General features: G+C 36.6%; 3 protein-coding genes across 3 annotated transcripts; 1 reads left to right on the top strand and 2 right to left on the bottom strand.

The window, feature by feature from the left end:
- The first annotated feature begins 216 nt into the window (after positions 1-216).
- LOC140765948 (cysteine synthase-like) lies at positions 217-6,331 on the top strand. Its single transcript, XM_073105293.1, has 7 exons — positions 217-496; positions 1,462-1,589; positions 2,998-3,200; positions 3,592-3,717; positions 5,268-5,426; positions 5,769-5,962; positions 6,055-6,331. The coding sequence occupies exons 1-7, from the start codon at positions 413-415 to the stop codon at positions 6,178-6,180; spliced, it is 1,020 nt and encodes a 339-aa protein (XP_072961394.1). The 5' UTR covers positions 217-412; the 3' UTR covers positions 6,181-6,331.
- Positions 6,332-8,661: 2,330 nt separating this feature from the next.
- LOC140765053 (protein neprosin-like) lies at positions 8,662-12,228 on the bottom strand. The gene is made up of 8 exons (XM_073103970.1): positions 11,102-12,228; positions 10,899-10,985; positions 10,561-10,818; positions 10,292-10,453; positions 9,834-9,887; positions 9,615-9,803; positions 9,277-9,286; positions 8,662-9,154 (listed from the first exon to the last, which is right to left on the bottom strand). The coding sequence occupies exons 1-8, from the start codon at positions 11,276-11,278 to the stop codon at positions 8,727-8,729; spliced, it is 1,365 nt and encodes a 454-aa protein (XP_072960071.1). The 5' UTR covers positions 11,279-12,228; the 3' UTR covers positions 8,662-8,726.
- A 1,146-nt stretch (positions 12,229-13,374) lies between these two features.
- LOC140765825 (protein neprosin-like) lies at positions 13,375-16,398 on the bottom strand. The gene is made up of 7 exons (XM_073105080.1): positions 15,781-16,398; positions 15,559-15,645; positions 15,044-15,304; positions 14,762-14,923; positions 14,615-14,668; positions 13,947-14,093; positions 13,375-13,767 (listed from the first exon to the last, which is right to left on the bottom strand). Exons 1-7 carry the CDS (start codon positions 15,964-15,966, stop codon positions 13,384-13,386), a joined length of 1,281 nt encoding a protein of 426 aa, XP_072961181.1. The 5' UTR covers positions 15,967-16,398; the 3' UTR covers positions 13,375-13,383.
- Between the last annotated feature and the right edge of the window lie 225 nt (positions 16,399-16,623).

Raw genomic sequence — 16,623 nt, 5'->3', positions numbered from 1 at the left:
TATGAGTAAAATTATAGATGTAGCTAATTTATATATATTTTTTGGGCACGAACTAGTTTTTGTAGATAATAAAATGCTGGTAAAATTTTATACAGTTATTTAATTTATAATTACTAGGTCTTATAGAATTGTCGTCCAAAAAACTTATTCAGCAACTAAACGTGGCCGCCGTTTACACCTCCTCACGTCACTCACTCTTGCTCTTCACGCTCCCGAATCTTTGAACAGTTTGAAGAGCCAACATATAGGAGAAAGATAATCCAAAATATTTGTGGTCAAATTTCTCTATTCCGATTAAATAATCCACCGTGAATAAAATAAACAAGGCCATCGTTTGGCTATCCCTGAGAGCCGCATCGGTTACAAGCCTACAGCGGAAGAAGAAGAAGAAGAAGAAGAAGAAGAAGAAGAGATGGAGGAGATAAGAGGGATCCCTTCGCTATTCGCTTCGCAAGAGGAAGAAGGGAGGGAACGCATAGCGTCCAACATCACTCAGGTAATGGTCTCTTAAAGATCTCTCCTTTTTTTTTTAAAAAAATTCTTCTTGGTTGGGTTCTCTTACAATTCGATTGGTTCAGTTCGACGGGGATTTCTTGACTTCTTGATGCTTTCTTTGTCAAAGTTTTGAGATGGTTTGGGGTTTTTCTGGTGAAGTGTTAAAAATCGACCCCTTTAAGTAACAAGTTTGGAAGTAAGATCATTTGGGTAAATAAGTGAGGCCTAGTTTGGTCAAAAGCTCTATATTTGGTCAAAAGGTAGATTCTTTGGTGGGCTTGTTCAATGGGAGGACCAATATGAGAATATGTTTTCTTCTTTTGTACTAATGATGATGTTTACATTCATCAACTATTTCCTTGAATTATCAGAAATTTCCAATCATGCTATATTTTGATTAAAGTACTATTTACCACCAAAATTCTATGATACCTTCACAGATTAGGGTACGTTTTACATAAACAGCACGCATTTTATATACAAGATTCCAGTTATGCAGTAAGGAGGTAACACATCAAAGTGAAGTAGATGCCTCACTCAGGGTTAAAAAACTGAAAAGTTTGATTTTGTGAAAAGATAACATGACTTCTTGATGCCTACATAGGTCAAACTTAATAACCCATGCTTTTTAAATTCCCAAGAAAGTATGAACAGGATCAATGTATTTTTTCTTGAAGAGTACTATTCCGCTTAACATCTTGCTCAATTATAGTTAAGCAGAGCAATTAAGATTTAATTTCTGAATTTCATTTGACAGTCGAACCCCATATTAGGTATACTGTATATTTGTATTAGGTGGCTTGCCAATCTGCACCAAACTTTTGTGAAAAGAATTACGACCAGTTCATACTTTCCAGAAATTTTTGTATGCTCTTGAAATTCATATGTGCTTCTTACATAGTTAAATCTCTAAGCAGACAAATTGAGCTACAACTGTCAAATTTTTTTTTTTTTTTTTTTTTTCAGCTGATAGGCTGGACGCCACTGGTAGAACTGAAACAGATAGCCAGCAAAGATGACATAAAAGCCCGGTTGGTTGGGAAGGTTGAAGCTTACCAGCCACTTGCCTCTGTTAAGGACCGAAGTGCTCTCCGGTCTGTGTGTAATACTTTATCCAAAAAAAATAAAAATTCTTTGAGATATACTTATTTTATAAATGACTATTTTGTTGCAAACTTTATTTAATGCTTATTAATCTAGGAGTTGACTGCACTTGTTTTGCTGGTTTCTACATGCTACCTTAGAAGCTAACGTTATATTCTCTTGTGAAAAAGATCCAAATTTCCAAGTATTAGAATATCTAAGTAAGAAATGCTGGAAGGGCGGACAAGTATTGTGTGAGGAATGTATTATCTGCTGAATGGTTCATCAAATTGTTTAATGAAATCAGCTTATCTAGAAATTCTGCTACATTTTCAAAATGAATATATTTACCTGATACTTTAAAATGATGGGGAGATTTAAGAATGATTTGAAAGGGCTCAAGTAAGTTGTGTATGGAAATCTCAATCCTGTGAGGCATCTTGATCACAAAATTGAAAAGGATGTGGAAATAATAGCAGTTTAAGATAGGATTATAAGAATAAAGTGACAAAAGGTAGGGGAATCTTACTCTGCTTTTTTTTTTTTCCATGACTAGCCTAGAATGAGGCTTACCTTGAAAGAAGGAAAGAAAAAATAGAATTCACACTGAAAGCTATGAGATATATTAATGAACAAGGACAGTACTTATACTGATGTAATTTATGTTATGCTTCCTTTCAGCTTATTATCCATTAGAAGTGACAATTAAGAACATGGATATGTCCCAAAGGAACAACTGGTTGTCAAGTTTATATGTAGAAATGTGGTAGCTATTGGGTTCATTTCTTTCATGATTTCGTCTGTCTTTTCAAATGAACTTGAGAAATAGGTGTGTGTAGGACCTATGGCCTTCTAAAGTCTTCATTGAGTGTGCTTCCACAGGAATTATTTCTATTATATTAGTAATGAAAGATGCTGAACGCACTTGAACAAGCTGACTACATGCACTTGAACTAGTATATATAATCCTTTATATTTCTTTTATAAGGTTGCCAACCTGTCAAACTGAATGTGATTTCCTGGTGGCTAAACATCTTTAAAACAAGTTTGTCATTTGGAGTGGTGGAGAGTCATACTGGCTCCTAGTGATTTAAGTTTAAATCACAAAAATAACCCCTTTAATTATGAGAGTAAGGTTGTGCACATCTTGGCTTCCTAATGTCATGAATTGGGTGGCGCCTCATGCATTGGAAATCTATTTAGAGGTCATAAAAGAGTCAAAGATTCTACTATAGTAATCCCTCTCATTATCCATGATTCTGGTAAATATTACTAGTGGTTTCAATCCTGAACATTTTCAATAATGATTTTTTTTTATTAGCAATATTTCTGGTTCATCTCTTTATTAAACTTTGTTCCTGCTACAACTTGGATCTATCCAAGTTTTCTCTCATTTTTTAACAAGTACCTTTTATGCAGAATGATAGAAGATGCAGAGGAGAAGGGCCTAATTTCACCTGGCATTACAACGTTGATAGAACCCACTAGCGGTAATCTCGGGATTGGTTTGATATACATAGCTGTTCAGAAAGGATACAAGTTTATTGCAGTTATGCCCGACAAATATTCACTTGATAAGATGATATTGTTGAGATATTTAGGTGCAGAAGTGTCATTAACTGGTAAGAGATCAAATTGCACATATTTAGTTGTGAATAGGATCACATTTTAGTTAGTCATCATTTTATTGTTCTTGACTTCTTTCAAAATAGCTTTTGCTTAAATGGATGAAATAACTAAATTTTATGAAGCAGATTATGTTTAAGGGTTTCTCTGGACATTAATTGGATGTCCAATTCATCTCTCAAATTGATGGTTTAGAAGTCTCTTAGGGATATTTTATATCTGTCATTTTATTTGTCTTGCTTTCAATACTAAAAATAAAAGGGTACTAAAGTATTCTTTTTGTATCTTGCTTTTATCTAGGATATTGCATTTTTTATTATTGTTTCCGTTTCGAGGCATCTTTGTTTTGTTACTGATCAGATAATTATATGCATGTTCTCCCTGCAGATCCTTCTCTTGGATTTCAGGGACAGGTTGACAAAATAGAGCAGCTCAAAAAGGAAATTCCAAATGCTTACGTTCTTGATCAATTCACTAATGCAGCAAATCCTGATGCACATTTAAGATGGACTGGTATTACTTTTTAGAACTATTTTTTTTTAGAATATTCAAAACTAATATCTTATGCCCAATATTATATCAATGTTGAAATATGAGCACAATCTACCACCAAATTTTTGCATTTGCACAAGAATGTATTTAAGACTGCTGTGCAATACTAATCAATAAATATCACTTCAATTGTAATCTTATCCATCCCTTTATTCCTTTAAACCTTGTAAACCAGTTTATGGATATCTTTTCAACTAAATTGATTGCAAAGTTTAATGTAATTTCCTTAGTTGCTATATGCAGTAAATGGGTAGACTGCAGTTCTTTATGTTTTCCTCTTATTTTGTTGGATTATCACCCTACTTTTTAAGGAACTAGTTGGCAATGACATAGTACAGATGGCAACTTTTGCATTTTGACCCAATTACTTGTATGTTTCGCGTTAATTTAATCAAGTCCAATATTAATTGGTATTCAGTATTAGGATGTGGAGCAATGCATTTGACTTGCTATATTATCTTCTTAGTTGACCTTACTTTCATGAGAAAGTTGGGTATCCATTCTCAAAACATTGGAAAGGACTTTGAAAAAGTCCCTTGAGATAAGGAAAGGAAGTTTTATTTCTACCTGACATTCTGAAATCCATGTTTCTTCTTATTTGAGCCTAGCTATCTGTTTACATGCGTCCTTAATTCAGTATGAGGAGACACAGATCCTTTTTTTTGTACTCTCTGTTAGTCAGAGGTATGGCTGGAGATTGTGGAATTGAAAACTAAAGAGAAGTTTTATATTCCAACTTATTGATGATGCAATGAGTACGTTAAATGGAGAGTTTTGTGCACAGTTGTGAAGTCTATTGATTTCCAATAGAGTGAAATTGGAAGTGCAATATTATTATGGCAAAAGAAATATATTATTTGCATATAACAAAACAAAGTAGAGGTACAAAGTATATATCTGCCTAGGGTGGTACGGGCCAACTAAATTGATTCTTTTTCCTGTTAAGCTGTGAACTAAAGCAAATGGATCAGTTGCATCATGCTTTCCCATAAGAGATAAGCTCAAGTCTTAAGACTGTACTTACTCCTGAGAGATCAAATTTCTTGCATGCAGCAAGAATAATTCACAAAGGGTCAACTCATTTTACATATACCGGGTGGAAAATTCTTAAATAAGATTATAATACCTTGGGAAAGATGTATACTGTCTTGTTTTTTATTATATATATAAATATTGGCACATAACATGAATGTTGGCAGCTTTCTTAGTTAATTAAACTTCTGTGTGCAAATTCAGAAACAAGGTATTTATCTTCACAAAGTTCTCTATTCAAGATTACTTGGAATGGACAACTTTGTGAAGGTCCAAACAGTTCTTTATATATATATTTTCCAATATCATTGAGATATCTTAGCTATCTCTGTTTCTTATGTTTGACTTCTCCATCTGTGTATCTTTCCTGGATATTCTTTCATTTATTTATTAGTCCACCCATATTACCATTTGTTGTGGGTTATCTAATTTGATCTCTGCTCCTGTTCACGACAGTATACATGCATATACTATTTCAGGGCCTGAGATATGGAAGGATACAGCAGGCAAAGTGGACATCTTTGTGACTGGCGCAGGGTCAGGAGGCACTTTAACTGGTGTTGGTAAATATCTAAAGATGAAAAATCCAGCTATAAAAATCATATGTGTTGAACCTGCAGAGAGTGCAGTCCTTTCAGGTAATTTCATGAAGAGTATATCAAGTACTGTTAACCCTTTCTAGCATTATGATCAAAGAGGTGGAAATAAAAAAGTTTTGGTATCAAGAAATGTTCTAGCTTAATGAACTCTTACGAGTTTTGTCAGTATAATATAAAGAAAATTTACAAGCCTCTTTTTGTCCCTTCTTGCCAGCATTATCAACGCAATTCTGCAACATTAGTTTGAATTTTGTATAAGTATGGTGTCCGCCTCTTTATTTATCATGCTTATGCATCTTTCCTCATTAGGTTCACCTACAGTGCCAAGCAAGACTGCTCTTACATAAGTTTTTACTGTCTCTTCTTATGCTGCTCTAATAGGTGGTGACCCAGGCAAACATAAGATCCAGGGAATAGGGGCAGGTTTTATTCCAAAAAACTTGGATACATCATCCATCGATGACATTGTCACAGTAACATCAGAGGAAGCTATGACCAATGCTAGAAGGCTGGCAATGGAAGAAGGATTGCTCGTTGGCATATCTTCAGGAGCAAATTTAGCTGCTTGCTTAAAGGTATGTTGGTTTATATTCTGCAAACTCTGCTGTCTGACTTCTAGAAGTTTCCCCGTCTACTTTCTGACATGTGATTTATGAAGTATATACAGGTAGCAGCTAGAGAGGAAAGCAGAGGGAAGATGATTGTTACCATGTTCCCAAGTGGTGGAGAAAGATATGTGACATCAGAACTCTTTGCTCAGGTAAGGGAGGAATGTAATAAAATGACCTTCTAATGATCCGAATCATGTATGAAGCAACTGTAGTTTATTTTTCGTGGTTTTGCCTGAACCAGTGTGTATCTTTCTTGTTTCATGCTGGTGATGCAAGCCACTCAATAAAATTTGTGCTACTTGAATGAGAAATAAACAGAATCTTTTGGAAATATGAGGAAATCTAGTATTTATACAGAGAATAATATAAAGTAGGCTGTCTTCAGAAAATTCTGTTATACATCTCATTTCTACCCAGTTGTTGGAGTATTTGCCCTTGGAAATGATATTATACTGCTGTACAATCTATAGTACTATGTGATTTAGTGATATTCATGATGTAGTGGGGAAATTGACATCTCAGTTCAGACGGCATGACAACCTATATGAACTTAAGAGCCGGAGAACTTGGATTTGAAAGAGATCATCAAATGGCTACAGAATTAGGCATTTATGCATTTGAAAGAGATCAACTAGTGTTTTAGGGATTCATGTATACTGAATATTACTTCCAAATGCATTATCTTGTCTGTGTTGCGCAAAGAAAATCAAACATGAAAGTCCATTTATTATCAAGACATAATTTATAAGTACAAAGTATTTGAAGTTCATGCAGAGGGACAGTAGAAGAGAGGCTCTGTGAACCTTATCTCGTTGTAGTGGTTCTCGCCATGTAGTAGTCTGACGGTGGTTGTGGAGATTTGGGCTGGTTCTGGGTACTTCTAAGCTCTGATGTTATCGTTCATTCTATTCTTCGTTAAAGCTTAAATCCATTATTTGCCCATCTATAATTTGCTCATAGACAGATCACAATATTGTAGTTTTCAGAGGATCAAAATATTCCTCAAAAGAGGAGCTACTGTTCATCAATCAGTTGAACCTTGGATTGTGCGTTGAGTGGCTTCTTAACACTTTTCAAAACTGTTGCTAGTAGTGCTTTGAATTATGCTGGAGCTATAAATATATTTTAGCCACCATTGAAAGTGGCTATAAATAGACCTTTCCATAGTGAGTCCAATATATTTCATATTATTGTGGACATATATCTTCTTTTTTACTTGAGAGAGAGTCTGTGGATTGATAAATTCATTAAGCTTTAAGCATTAGAGAAGAAAATGAGCAATAGAGTGATGATTCTGGATACAAGTTCCACACTTAGCTAAAAACCAACAGACTGCTAGTTTCAAGTAAATAATAATAAATACAAGTACTCGTATAAAAATAAGAAAATAGGAGATAATATAGTGGACATTGAGGACATGCTATAGATCCAAAGCTGAATGAATGTTTATGGACTGTTGATCTCGTGATTGTAGTTTGTTATTTCCTGGAAGCATGATTTAGAATCTTATATATTATATATATGCAACAATTAATCATATTGAAGCATATGATTTGACAAAGATTGTTAGACAGAAGAGTACTGAACTCTCTTCTATTGATCTCCTACCTCTTCTAGATCTTCTATTACTCTAATTATACAGAAGAAGGATAAGATTGTAAATTACATCTTCTGGTAACAACATAATGTACAACTTTAGAAGCTTGCAGCAACTAAAGGTGTCAAAAGTTGACCCAATCGGATTCTTGGGTTCGGGTCATAAATATTTAAAACGAATTTTATTCATATTTATTATTTTAACTTAATTAGTTAATTAATTTATAACTCAAAGCACTAATTCATTTATAACTCACCAACTTATTTATAACCTAAACCGCTAATAAATTTAGCAAGGATTACCAATTGAGTCTCATTTCTTATCTTTAATCACAAACCTCTTGTCTGGATATTCAAGAGAAAAGAAAGTTAAGGTAGAACAAAAAAATAAATTTCTCTTTCTTTTTGTTTATAAAGAAGAAAAGAAATATTTTTTACTCTCTTCCGATCTCTGGTAGAATTTATATCCATTGTCTCCTTTTATATTCTCTCCATTTATACGAGAGTATTTGGTTGCAAAAGAATAAGAGAAAAATATTTATTTTTTAGAATCTAACTATTAAAAATAATAATAATAAATTTATGTATAAAAAATTATTGTACTTTTTCTTAACTTTCTTGTTTTTGAAAAAAAAAAAAATAGTCAACGACAACATTTAGTGAACTCCACTCACACCTTCAGGGTAAATTATCCACCGCAAAGAAAATACACGACGCCATCATTGAGATATCTCAGTGGAAGAAGAAGAAGGAGAGCAAATGCTGGGGATTAGAAGGATCCTTCGCTATTCGGTTCACAAGAGGGAGAAGGGAGAGAACGCATAGCTTCCAACATCATTTCATTCAGGTATTGGTCTCTTAATGATCTCTCTCTCTCTCTCTCTCTCTCTCTCTCTCTCTGTTGGGTTCTCTTACAATGATTGGATCAGTTCGAAGGGGATATCTTGCTGTTCCTTGATCGGTCAAAGGATGGATTTTTTGGTGGGGTGACATTCACAGAATAGGGTGTTATATTCCATAGATAGCACATGTTTGATATACTATTTTCCTCATATGCAGGAAAACATATATAATTTAGGAATACAAAGTACTTTTAAGTTCATTTAGGGGACCACAATGTGCCAGCTATGGCCTATGGGCAGAACATACTTCTGCCAGGACCTCCAAAATAGAAGAAGGGCTCTGTGAACCTTATATCGGCATAGTTTTCGCCACTATAGCAGTCGACATGGTTGCTGAAGATTTGGCCTGGTTCTGGGTACTTGAAGGTCTTGGAGTAGTCCATGATCCGAGGCTGTTTGATGAAGCAGGAGAATCTCCAGTGGAAGTAGGCTAGTTGGCCACTGCCCATGCCTGTGGCGGTGTGGGGAGGCTGCTGCTTCATCCGGGGACTGAACACGTCGCCTCCAAACAAAACCAGCTCACCCACCTTGCTTAGGCTTTTGAAGATGTTGGTCGGCCAATAGCCGATCGCGTCACTCGTACCAGATATTGCCCACCATTTGTCATCGTCCTCGAAGTCCTGTAGGGTTAGCGATACCACAAAGTAAAGGAAAGCAACTCATGCCTCAAGAGAGAAGGAAGGTATAGAAACTTCTTTTTGTGCAGCATTTGAATTAAATCTAGCATGTTTTATTTGTAGCTAAAGTCGTGATGTTATCATTCATTCATTCTATTCTTACCTTGCGAAACCTTAAATCCATTATATACCCAACTATCTATAGTATACTCATTTATAACTCTACCTTTACTATGTGTGTTACTTCTATCTATATCTGCCATTTTAAGGAGAACACTTCCTACTCAAGACACAAGAGGGTCGAGGCTCAGCTTTCTACATCATAATATGGTTAATTAGGTCTCATTTCACATTAGATTTTGATAGAAATCATATTGAAATATCATCGCATCAGTTGGGAGCAAATATTTATGCTTTGGTGCAGTGGTAATGGCACGAAACATTTATACGAAAGCTAAAAGAAATGTTAGTACCATTGTGCCATGTTAAGATTCATTTTACCTTCAACAATGTCAGGTCTATTTGATACTGGGGTCCCCCTTGCGAGGAAATGGAGCTTATAATAGCTCCAAGGGCTATATCTGGGTTTGTCTGGACGAAACCTGGGCACATGAGGTTGAAGCAGCCTTCTCCTCCTTTGGCCTGATAATGCAATATGATATGCAAATTAGTACGTGACCACCTAAAGGTAGCACAAATCTAGCTAAAAGAAAAGCTTACACTCCAGTGCAGATAAAACCTAGTTGCTCTGTCGTCATAGAGATTAGGGTATACCTATCATGAGATCAAAATGGCCATGTAAGTACAGGAAATATAGATTGCAAGTTGTTCCTTTGTATCATATGAAAATTTTCATTTTAGCAATATTATCATTCATTTCACTGTTTATAAGTCACGATTGATGTATATCAATATAAAATTTTCGATAAGCAAGTCAAATAAGTTTAGAACAAATAGAATATGTCACTATTGAAGCTTTTTTCTGTCAGATGGTACTAGGTAAATTAGAAACTAAAAGATGCAGATTTGGTTTTGAAAATAGTACGAATCATTTGCATGGAAAGCAAAAACAATTTTCATTTTTTGCAGGATCACCCCTTTCTTTTGTTTCATTTTATAGAACTAACCAAATCCAATTATATGTCACTGGATTATTATAAAGATAACTGAAGTCTTACAATCCATCCAGCTTCAATGGTGTCTGGATCCTCAAATGGGCCGTTTGATATCATAAGTTGACTTGCACTATACTCATCATTAGCTTCTACATGTGGGTTCCAAACATTGATTCCTGCAGTAGCTCCAATATAGCTATAGCCTTCTCCAACTAGTGTACTTACCTGCATTGTTACATGGCATAAGCTCACGTACTCCACATGGATGACATGCTGCCAGAATTTCTAGTGAATGAAGCGCTGATCACAGAGAGAACATTTAAAAGAAGAACCTCGTGCAGATGGTCGGCACTAAAGAAATATGAACCATTAAGTGATTTGTTCTCGTGCTTGGTAAACTTAAGACTTGGTTTCCTTCCATAAGTTTCTAGAGAAGTGGTGTTAAGTAAGTGATGCTTTTGAACTCTTAGGATCGGAATAGTTCCTTCAGGGCATCTTCCTCTCTTTAGCCATGCTTGCTGAGGCATATCTGTTGGAGAATTTGGATAAGCCTCCGCTAGTTTGGTGAAAAATTCTTCGCTGGGTCTCATCTGGAATTATGTAGATTATAACTTTCTTAGTCGCTTTAAGTAATAAATTGGGCAGAACAATGTGAATAGAGAATGCAAACCTTAATTGTGTGGTTCTTAAGCAATGGATGATCGAAGGCTGGTTGCTTGTAGATATCAACACAATCTATGATGTCACCATCTTCGCTCTGTGAGTTAATGCATATATGAATTGCTTAGTGATAGACAAAAGAAATCTATTTTACTCGACTAACTTTTAGATATGCTCTTACTACATGGTGGCTCACAAGATAGGAAGGTAAACCTTTATTGTCTTCACTGCAGGTTTATTGAGAAGCTTTAGTTTCTTCTCCACTGCAAGATCTTTCTCCGTGGCTGCTGTGTTCCTTCTACCTTCCACACCCACACCAAGGAAAGAAAAGCAAAGGACTGCAAGCAAGATCACCTTCTTCCTTGGTACCACCTCCATTAGATCTAACATCAATGACTTACTTCTAACTCTGCAAGTAGATAATCTAAGAAGCAGGTCAAGCTAGAAGAAGGGGAAGCCAGCCAACAAAGAGAATGCCGCTGTCCAATATGAGGAAGTTGGAAGATAGGAAAACAAGTACAAGTATATAGAAAGCTGAGGCCCAGATAGGCAAATCTTATCCTACTTATTGCAAATTAGTCAAGTATGAGAAGGCCATTATGCAATAATAAATATAGGTAATATGACAGTCGGATACCCTAGTGGATGCAATGGAGATTTTGTGCATTAACTTTTCTATCCTGTCCAGTTAATCTCTTTGTTATTCATTTATTAGTGCCATGAATGTTCACCAAACTAGAATTACCAGTGGTTCTTGAGCATGTACCACTTAATCTCTTTTGTGCATGCGTTTGCAAAAAGAATGTACCAGACTTTCTGCTAAGTTTTCTTCGTTCAAGCTTACATGGAGTGAGCAACTTTGTGAAGATCATCAATTCAGAAATCAGAAAACTTGGCTTTTAATTTTTGAAAAAAAAAAATCATCATTAGGGCTACAGACATGCATTTTATTTTGGAACCCAACTAGCCTCAGGGGATTATTTCAAATTGACAACCGGAAAATGAAAATTTTCCTGTTCTTATTAATTACAGACATCATCCAGGAGTAGAAGTACGTATGTCTACGGACAGTTGGAGCTTCTGCTGGGGCCACCAAAATAAAAGATGGGTTCGTCGTCCTCTGCGTCCTGTAGTATTGGAAGCGGTCGTAGAGGACTCTGGCTGGCTCTGGGTAGCTGAAGGACTTGGCTTCGTCATCCTCCATGGTCGCCGGCACACTGACGAAGCTGGCCTGCCCCCCGTGGAGGCGGGCCAATTGGCCGCTGCCGATCCATGGTCATGCGGGCTGAGTTTTGGATCGCGCCGGGCCCGTGGACTCTTTTTTAACGAAGGCTTTTGGATTTTGGACATGCCATGAATACCGCAGTATTCACTCATGTTAATGTGTCAATGCCATATACTTTTTCTTTTAATTGATAGGAGTAATGTTATGTACTTGCAACTGTCATTTATTTATTTATTTATTTTGTAATAAGAGATAGAGAGCCGTGAAAAGTGCGAGGGAAATTGAAAAAAGAAATTGATTGGCCGGGCCGGGCCGGGCTGGGCTTTCAGGCTGCGCTGGGCGAACAAAAGCCTGACGTCCGGCACGTATTACTTACTATACTGAGCTAAGGCCAGGTTTGGATGGGTATGGCCATTTAATTAGTTCTAGATGTAGAACTGTAGAAGACACGAGAGGAGAGAAACAGAGAAACAGAGAAGAAATTACGTAGTTTCTAGCATCCGTAGTAAAGTAGATGATTGCTGTGTAAATTGATAATTCATTCTACTATTTATATAAATCTATCATTTGCCTGTTATGCGCACAAAAAATTACTCGGAAATAATAATTTATATTAAATAAAATTGCTAAGATCATTGAAAGCCTTAAATCGGTTTAGAAAGAAAAAATCTATATTATATTCGATGTGACATTAAAAAATTAGTGAATTTAAGATCTTTGAGTCTCGTCACCGGGAAGACTAATCTAGTTACATTTAAGTTTGTCGATAGCTTACCTAAGTAATGCCATTGACTTGCACGAGGTAGTAGTTTTTTCTTTCTTATCATTTATGAGGTTGAGTGCTATATATACGTGGATTTAATCTTACTGTATATAAAGACACTTAAGTTTTATTAAATTTTTAGCTATATAATTAGTCTAGACTTCAAACCATATACATTGCCAAATAATTGCTCCGACCTAAATGCCATAAAGACCTGTTCTAAGTTGTTACATTGCTAAGCTATTTCTCCACGCTGTCGATCCATTAAATAAATTAGACCAGATCACCAAATAATTTTTCTACAATATTATTTAAGATGAGAGTTGAACCTATACCTTTCTTAGTCATGAAAAATGTATCAAAGTTGGTTGTTCCCTTCAGAGATTGCATTCAGAAAGATGCTCAGTGCTTTGGATCTAAAATACTACCGAGTTCATCGATCTAAAATGGCCAATATATCACATTAATTAGGCTTCACGAACTCAAGGGGCACTTAATTCATTACAATTATTTGCAGTACATATTCCTGCCAGGGCCACCAAAGTAGAAGAGAGGCTCGGTGAACCTGACCTCCGCGTAATTCTCGGCGCTGTAGCAGTTGGTTTTGCTGCTATACGGAGTGCCTGGATCCGGGTATTTGAAGGACATGGAGTAGTCCATGACTCTCGGTTCGCCGACGAAGCTGGCGTGGCTCCAGTGCATGGTGGCGAACTCGCCGCTGCCCATGGCGGTGCTGGTATGCGGCAGCTGGCTCTCGTTCCTCGGACTGTAGACGTCGCCGCCGAACAATACGAGCGTCGCAACCTCGCCGAGGCCTTTGAAGATGTTGGCCGGCCAGTATCCGACGACGACGTTACCATATGATAGCCACCAATAATCAGTCAGGGGTTCCTGAAGTTCGTAACGAGGTGTAACCATAAGAAGACTTCATGCCATGTCCATCGAGCTCCTCATAGATCGGCTAGGTAGTATTTCATGTACGTAGATATATATATATATATATAAGCATGCAATTTTAGTGCCAGTTTTATACTGAGTTTTATTTATGTATGATAAGAGCCTCATCTTACCTTGAGAATTGTGAGGGTTATGTGATACTGTGGACCCCCGGACGAAGAAACCGGGAATAAAATGCTTCCAAGGGCTATCTCGAAGCTCGTCTGCACGAAACCGGGGCATATGAGGTTGAAGCAGCCTGTTTTCTCTCCAGAATCGTTCTGATGAAGCAAAGAAGTTATTAGGTTATATATATACATATAATTAACAGAGGTTTTCTCTATGTATAAAATTCAAGTAACACCCTATATTAACTGATACATATTTTATTAATACCCTGTCTTTGAGTCATCTGTGTGATCTTAATCTAATCAACTCCTAATAAAATGGTAGCTAAACAGAAATATTCTGTTAGGAAAGCTAAGTTTACCTTTTAAGTTACTCAAACTACCTTGTCTTTTTTTTATTCCTTTTCATCATTTGACTTTTAAAACATCCTTATACACTTCTTTAAGAATATTTTAAGGATATTCTAGTAAATTTGGTTAACTTTGTTGATAGAGTTAAGTAAATTATGGGTTAAGGGTAGTTAATAAAAAAAATAGTATCATATTAAAGGCAAAAGAAAGAAGGTTAGATCGATTCGAAATAACTCAAAGGCAGTGTGTTAACGACAAGATCACTATAATATAGAGTATTATATGAAAATTTCCCCCCTTTTCCTGAGATAGGAGTAGCTTACCGTCCAGTATACGAACAATCTCGTTGCAGCATCTCCATAAAGATCAGGATGTACCTGGTAAGAGTAAGTAATTACGTTAAGTGCGATATATAGCTAGCTATATTTTTAAGAACTCCATGGTGTAAGAAATGGAAAAAAATAGCTTACAATCCATCCAGCTTCAATGGAGTCGGCATTGTCCCAAGGGCCATTTCTGAGCCAAATCTGGCTAGAGCTGTACTCGCCTGTAACTTCCACATATGGGTTCCAAACATTGAGGTTTGCTTTGGCTCCAAGGTAGCTATATCCTGCTCCAATCATCACACCATACTGAAATATTGATCATTGATATACAGCATTCATCAGGTGTCAGATCAGTGTTAGTATATAAGATGAACTAGATATCATGAATATTAATTAGAATAAAAGGGCGTAGAATAGAAGAATAACCTCATGCTTGTTTAGGAATCCAAAGGCATACGATTTATTTAACGAACTGATCTCGTGCTTGGCAATGCCATGCCATGGTTTCCTGCCGTAGTCTTCAAGTGAAGTAGTGTTGAGCAAGTGATGCTTTTGGACTCGAAGCATGGGAATGGTGCCTCTGGGACAGCTCCCGCTCTTCCGCCATGCTTGCGAAGGCGTGGGAGTTGGAGAATCCGAAGAAGAAGCCTCTTTTACTTTTGCGAGGAGTTCCTCACTGGGTTTCATCTGCAACGCATTCTTCGGAGGTCATACATAACTCATGATTTTGTGATTTCTGATTAATGTGAGCTATTTATAATCCTGAATACCCCCAAAATTTCCCTATGATATGAGTTCTATCTTATAAGAAGGTGCATCTCTGTGCCTTAATTCTTTTGTGGCTAAGGTTCTCTCTTTTGATAAGAAAAATAAAATGATCTTTTTAAGAAAAGTTGGACTGAAATGAAGGCACAAAACTGCACATAGGAAGAAGAGCATACCTTAATCTTGTGGTCTTTAAGTAAGGGATGATCGAAAGCTGGCTGTTTGTAGATATCAACACAATCTATGATGTCACCATCTTCACTCTGTAGATTACCACTAGCATGAATCAACTCCCCAAATCTTATCCTAGGCACACTATTTGGATGAGTTTATTTGAATATGTAAATAAGATACTGAGCCTTAAATTACTGGATAGTGTAAGATGTCAACGTAGAAACCTGTATGGTCTTCACTGCAGGCCTATTGAGAAGTTTCAACTTCTTCTCCACTCCCAGTTCCTTCTCCATTGATGGGATGCTCCTTCTACCATGCACCAACGTATCACCTACCGCAGCAATGCAAAGCAATACTAGCAAGATAGCCTTCTTCCCCGGTATCACCTCCATTGGATTCGATATCGTCATCTCCTGAAACTGTTGCCCTGGTAGTAGCAAAACGGGAGAATAAAGCTTTGTGACCTTTAGAAACTTGTGGCACAAACTGAGGTTCTTGTACCATTTTATTAAGATTTTGGTTGCTATTAATTGCAAAGATTCCTTTCTACTCACTATACAGGCCACAGCATCAACCAATTGAAGGCCATAAATGCCGGAGAATCAGGAGGTATGCATTAGCTTATCCAATGTCAATGCCGACGCTTTCCTTCCTATTCATAGAGCCAGGCTGCCAGCAAATGGCAAATGGTCGTGGACGTGGCTTGTAAACTTCTTATGAGTTCTGTTTCTGATGTCATTTCTGGTAATGCGCAGTTGTGCACTGGATGGAATTAGAAAGCATTTTTGTGGAAGGAATTAATGAATGACAATAAATGCGGCGTTAGACTTAGAGGGTACCATCCTGACTCTATGCTTTGTATGTACTTATTAGATAAGTTCGGTTTGTTTTACCTTTTTGAGCTAGATATGGAATCATGGAAAGACAACCAGAAGAACGTTATAAAGGAAATTAATTGTCAGTTACCACTTTGCACATCATTGTTCTCCCCGTAAAATAATTCCTGATGATGGTTGCCCAAAGTTAATTTGGAGATCGTTTGTCTCACCTCAGAACTTAAAACGTCG

Source organism: Typha angustifolia, chromosome 8, assembly GCF_048772165.1.
Source record: "Typha angustifolia cultivar Huaian chromosome 8, ASM4877216v1, whole genome shotgun sequence".
NCBI lineage: Eukaryota > Viridiplantae > Streptophyta > Magnoliopsida > Poales > Typhaceae > Typha > Typha angustifolia.
This window is presented reverse-complemented; position numbering and strand designations above follow the sequence as displayed.

What these genes read in the sequence shown, in the direction of transcription:
- LOC140765948 (XM_073105293.1), top strand. Translation starts at nt 413, where the DNA reads ATGGAGGAGATAAGAGGGATCCCTTCGCTATTCGCTTCGCAAGAGGAA. An exon ending in TGCAGAAGTGTCATTAACTG is followed by an intron (nt 3,201 to 3,591) that starts GTAAGAGATCAA and finishes TTCTCCCTGCAG; the next exon opens with ATCCTTCTCTTGGATTTCAG. An exon ending in TGCACATTTAAGATGGACTG is followed by an intron (nt 3,718 to 5,267) that starts GTATTACTTTTT and finishes ATACTATTTCAG; the next exon opens with GGCCTGAGATATGGAAGGAT.
- LOC140765053 (XM_073103970.1), bottom strand. Translation starts at nt 11,278, where the DNA reads ATGTTAGATCTAATGGAGGTGGTACCAAGGAAGAAGGTGATCTTGCTT. An exon ending in TTAAGAACCACACAATTAAG is followed by an intron (nt 10,819 to 10,898) that starts GTTTGCATTCTC and finishes ACATAATTCCAG; the next exon opens with ATGAGACCCAGCGAAGAATT. An exon ending in CCATTGAAGCTGGATGGATT is followed by an intron (nt 9,888 to 10,291) that starts GTAAGACTTCAG and finishes ATCTCATGATAG; the next exon opens with GTATACCCTAATCTCTATGA.
- LOC140765825 (XM_073105080.1), bottom strand. Translation starts at nt 15,966, where the DNA reads ATGACGATATCGAATCCAATGGAGGTGATACCGGGGAAGAAGGCTATC. An exon ending in CCATTGAAGCTGGATGGATT is followed by an intron (nt 14,669 to 14,761) that starts GTAAGCTATTTT and finishes TACTCTTACCAG; the next exon opens with GTACATCCTGATCTTTATGG. An exon ending in TAACCCTCACAATTCTCAAG is followed by an intron (nt 13,768 to 13,946) that starts GTAAGATGAGGC and finishes TACGAACTTCAG; the next exon opens with GAACCCCTGACTGATTATTG.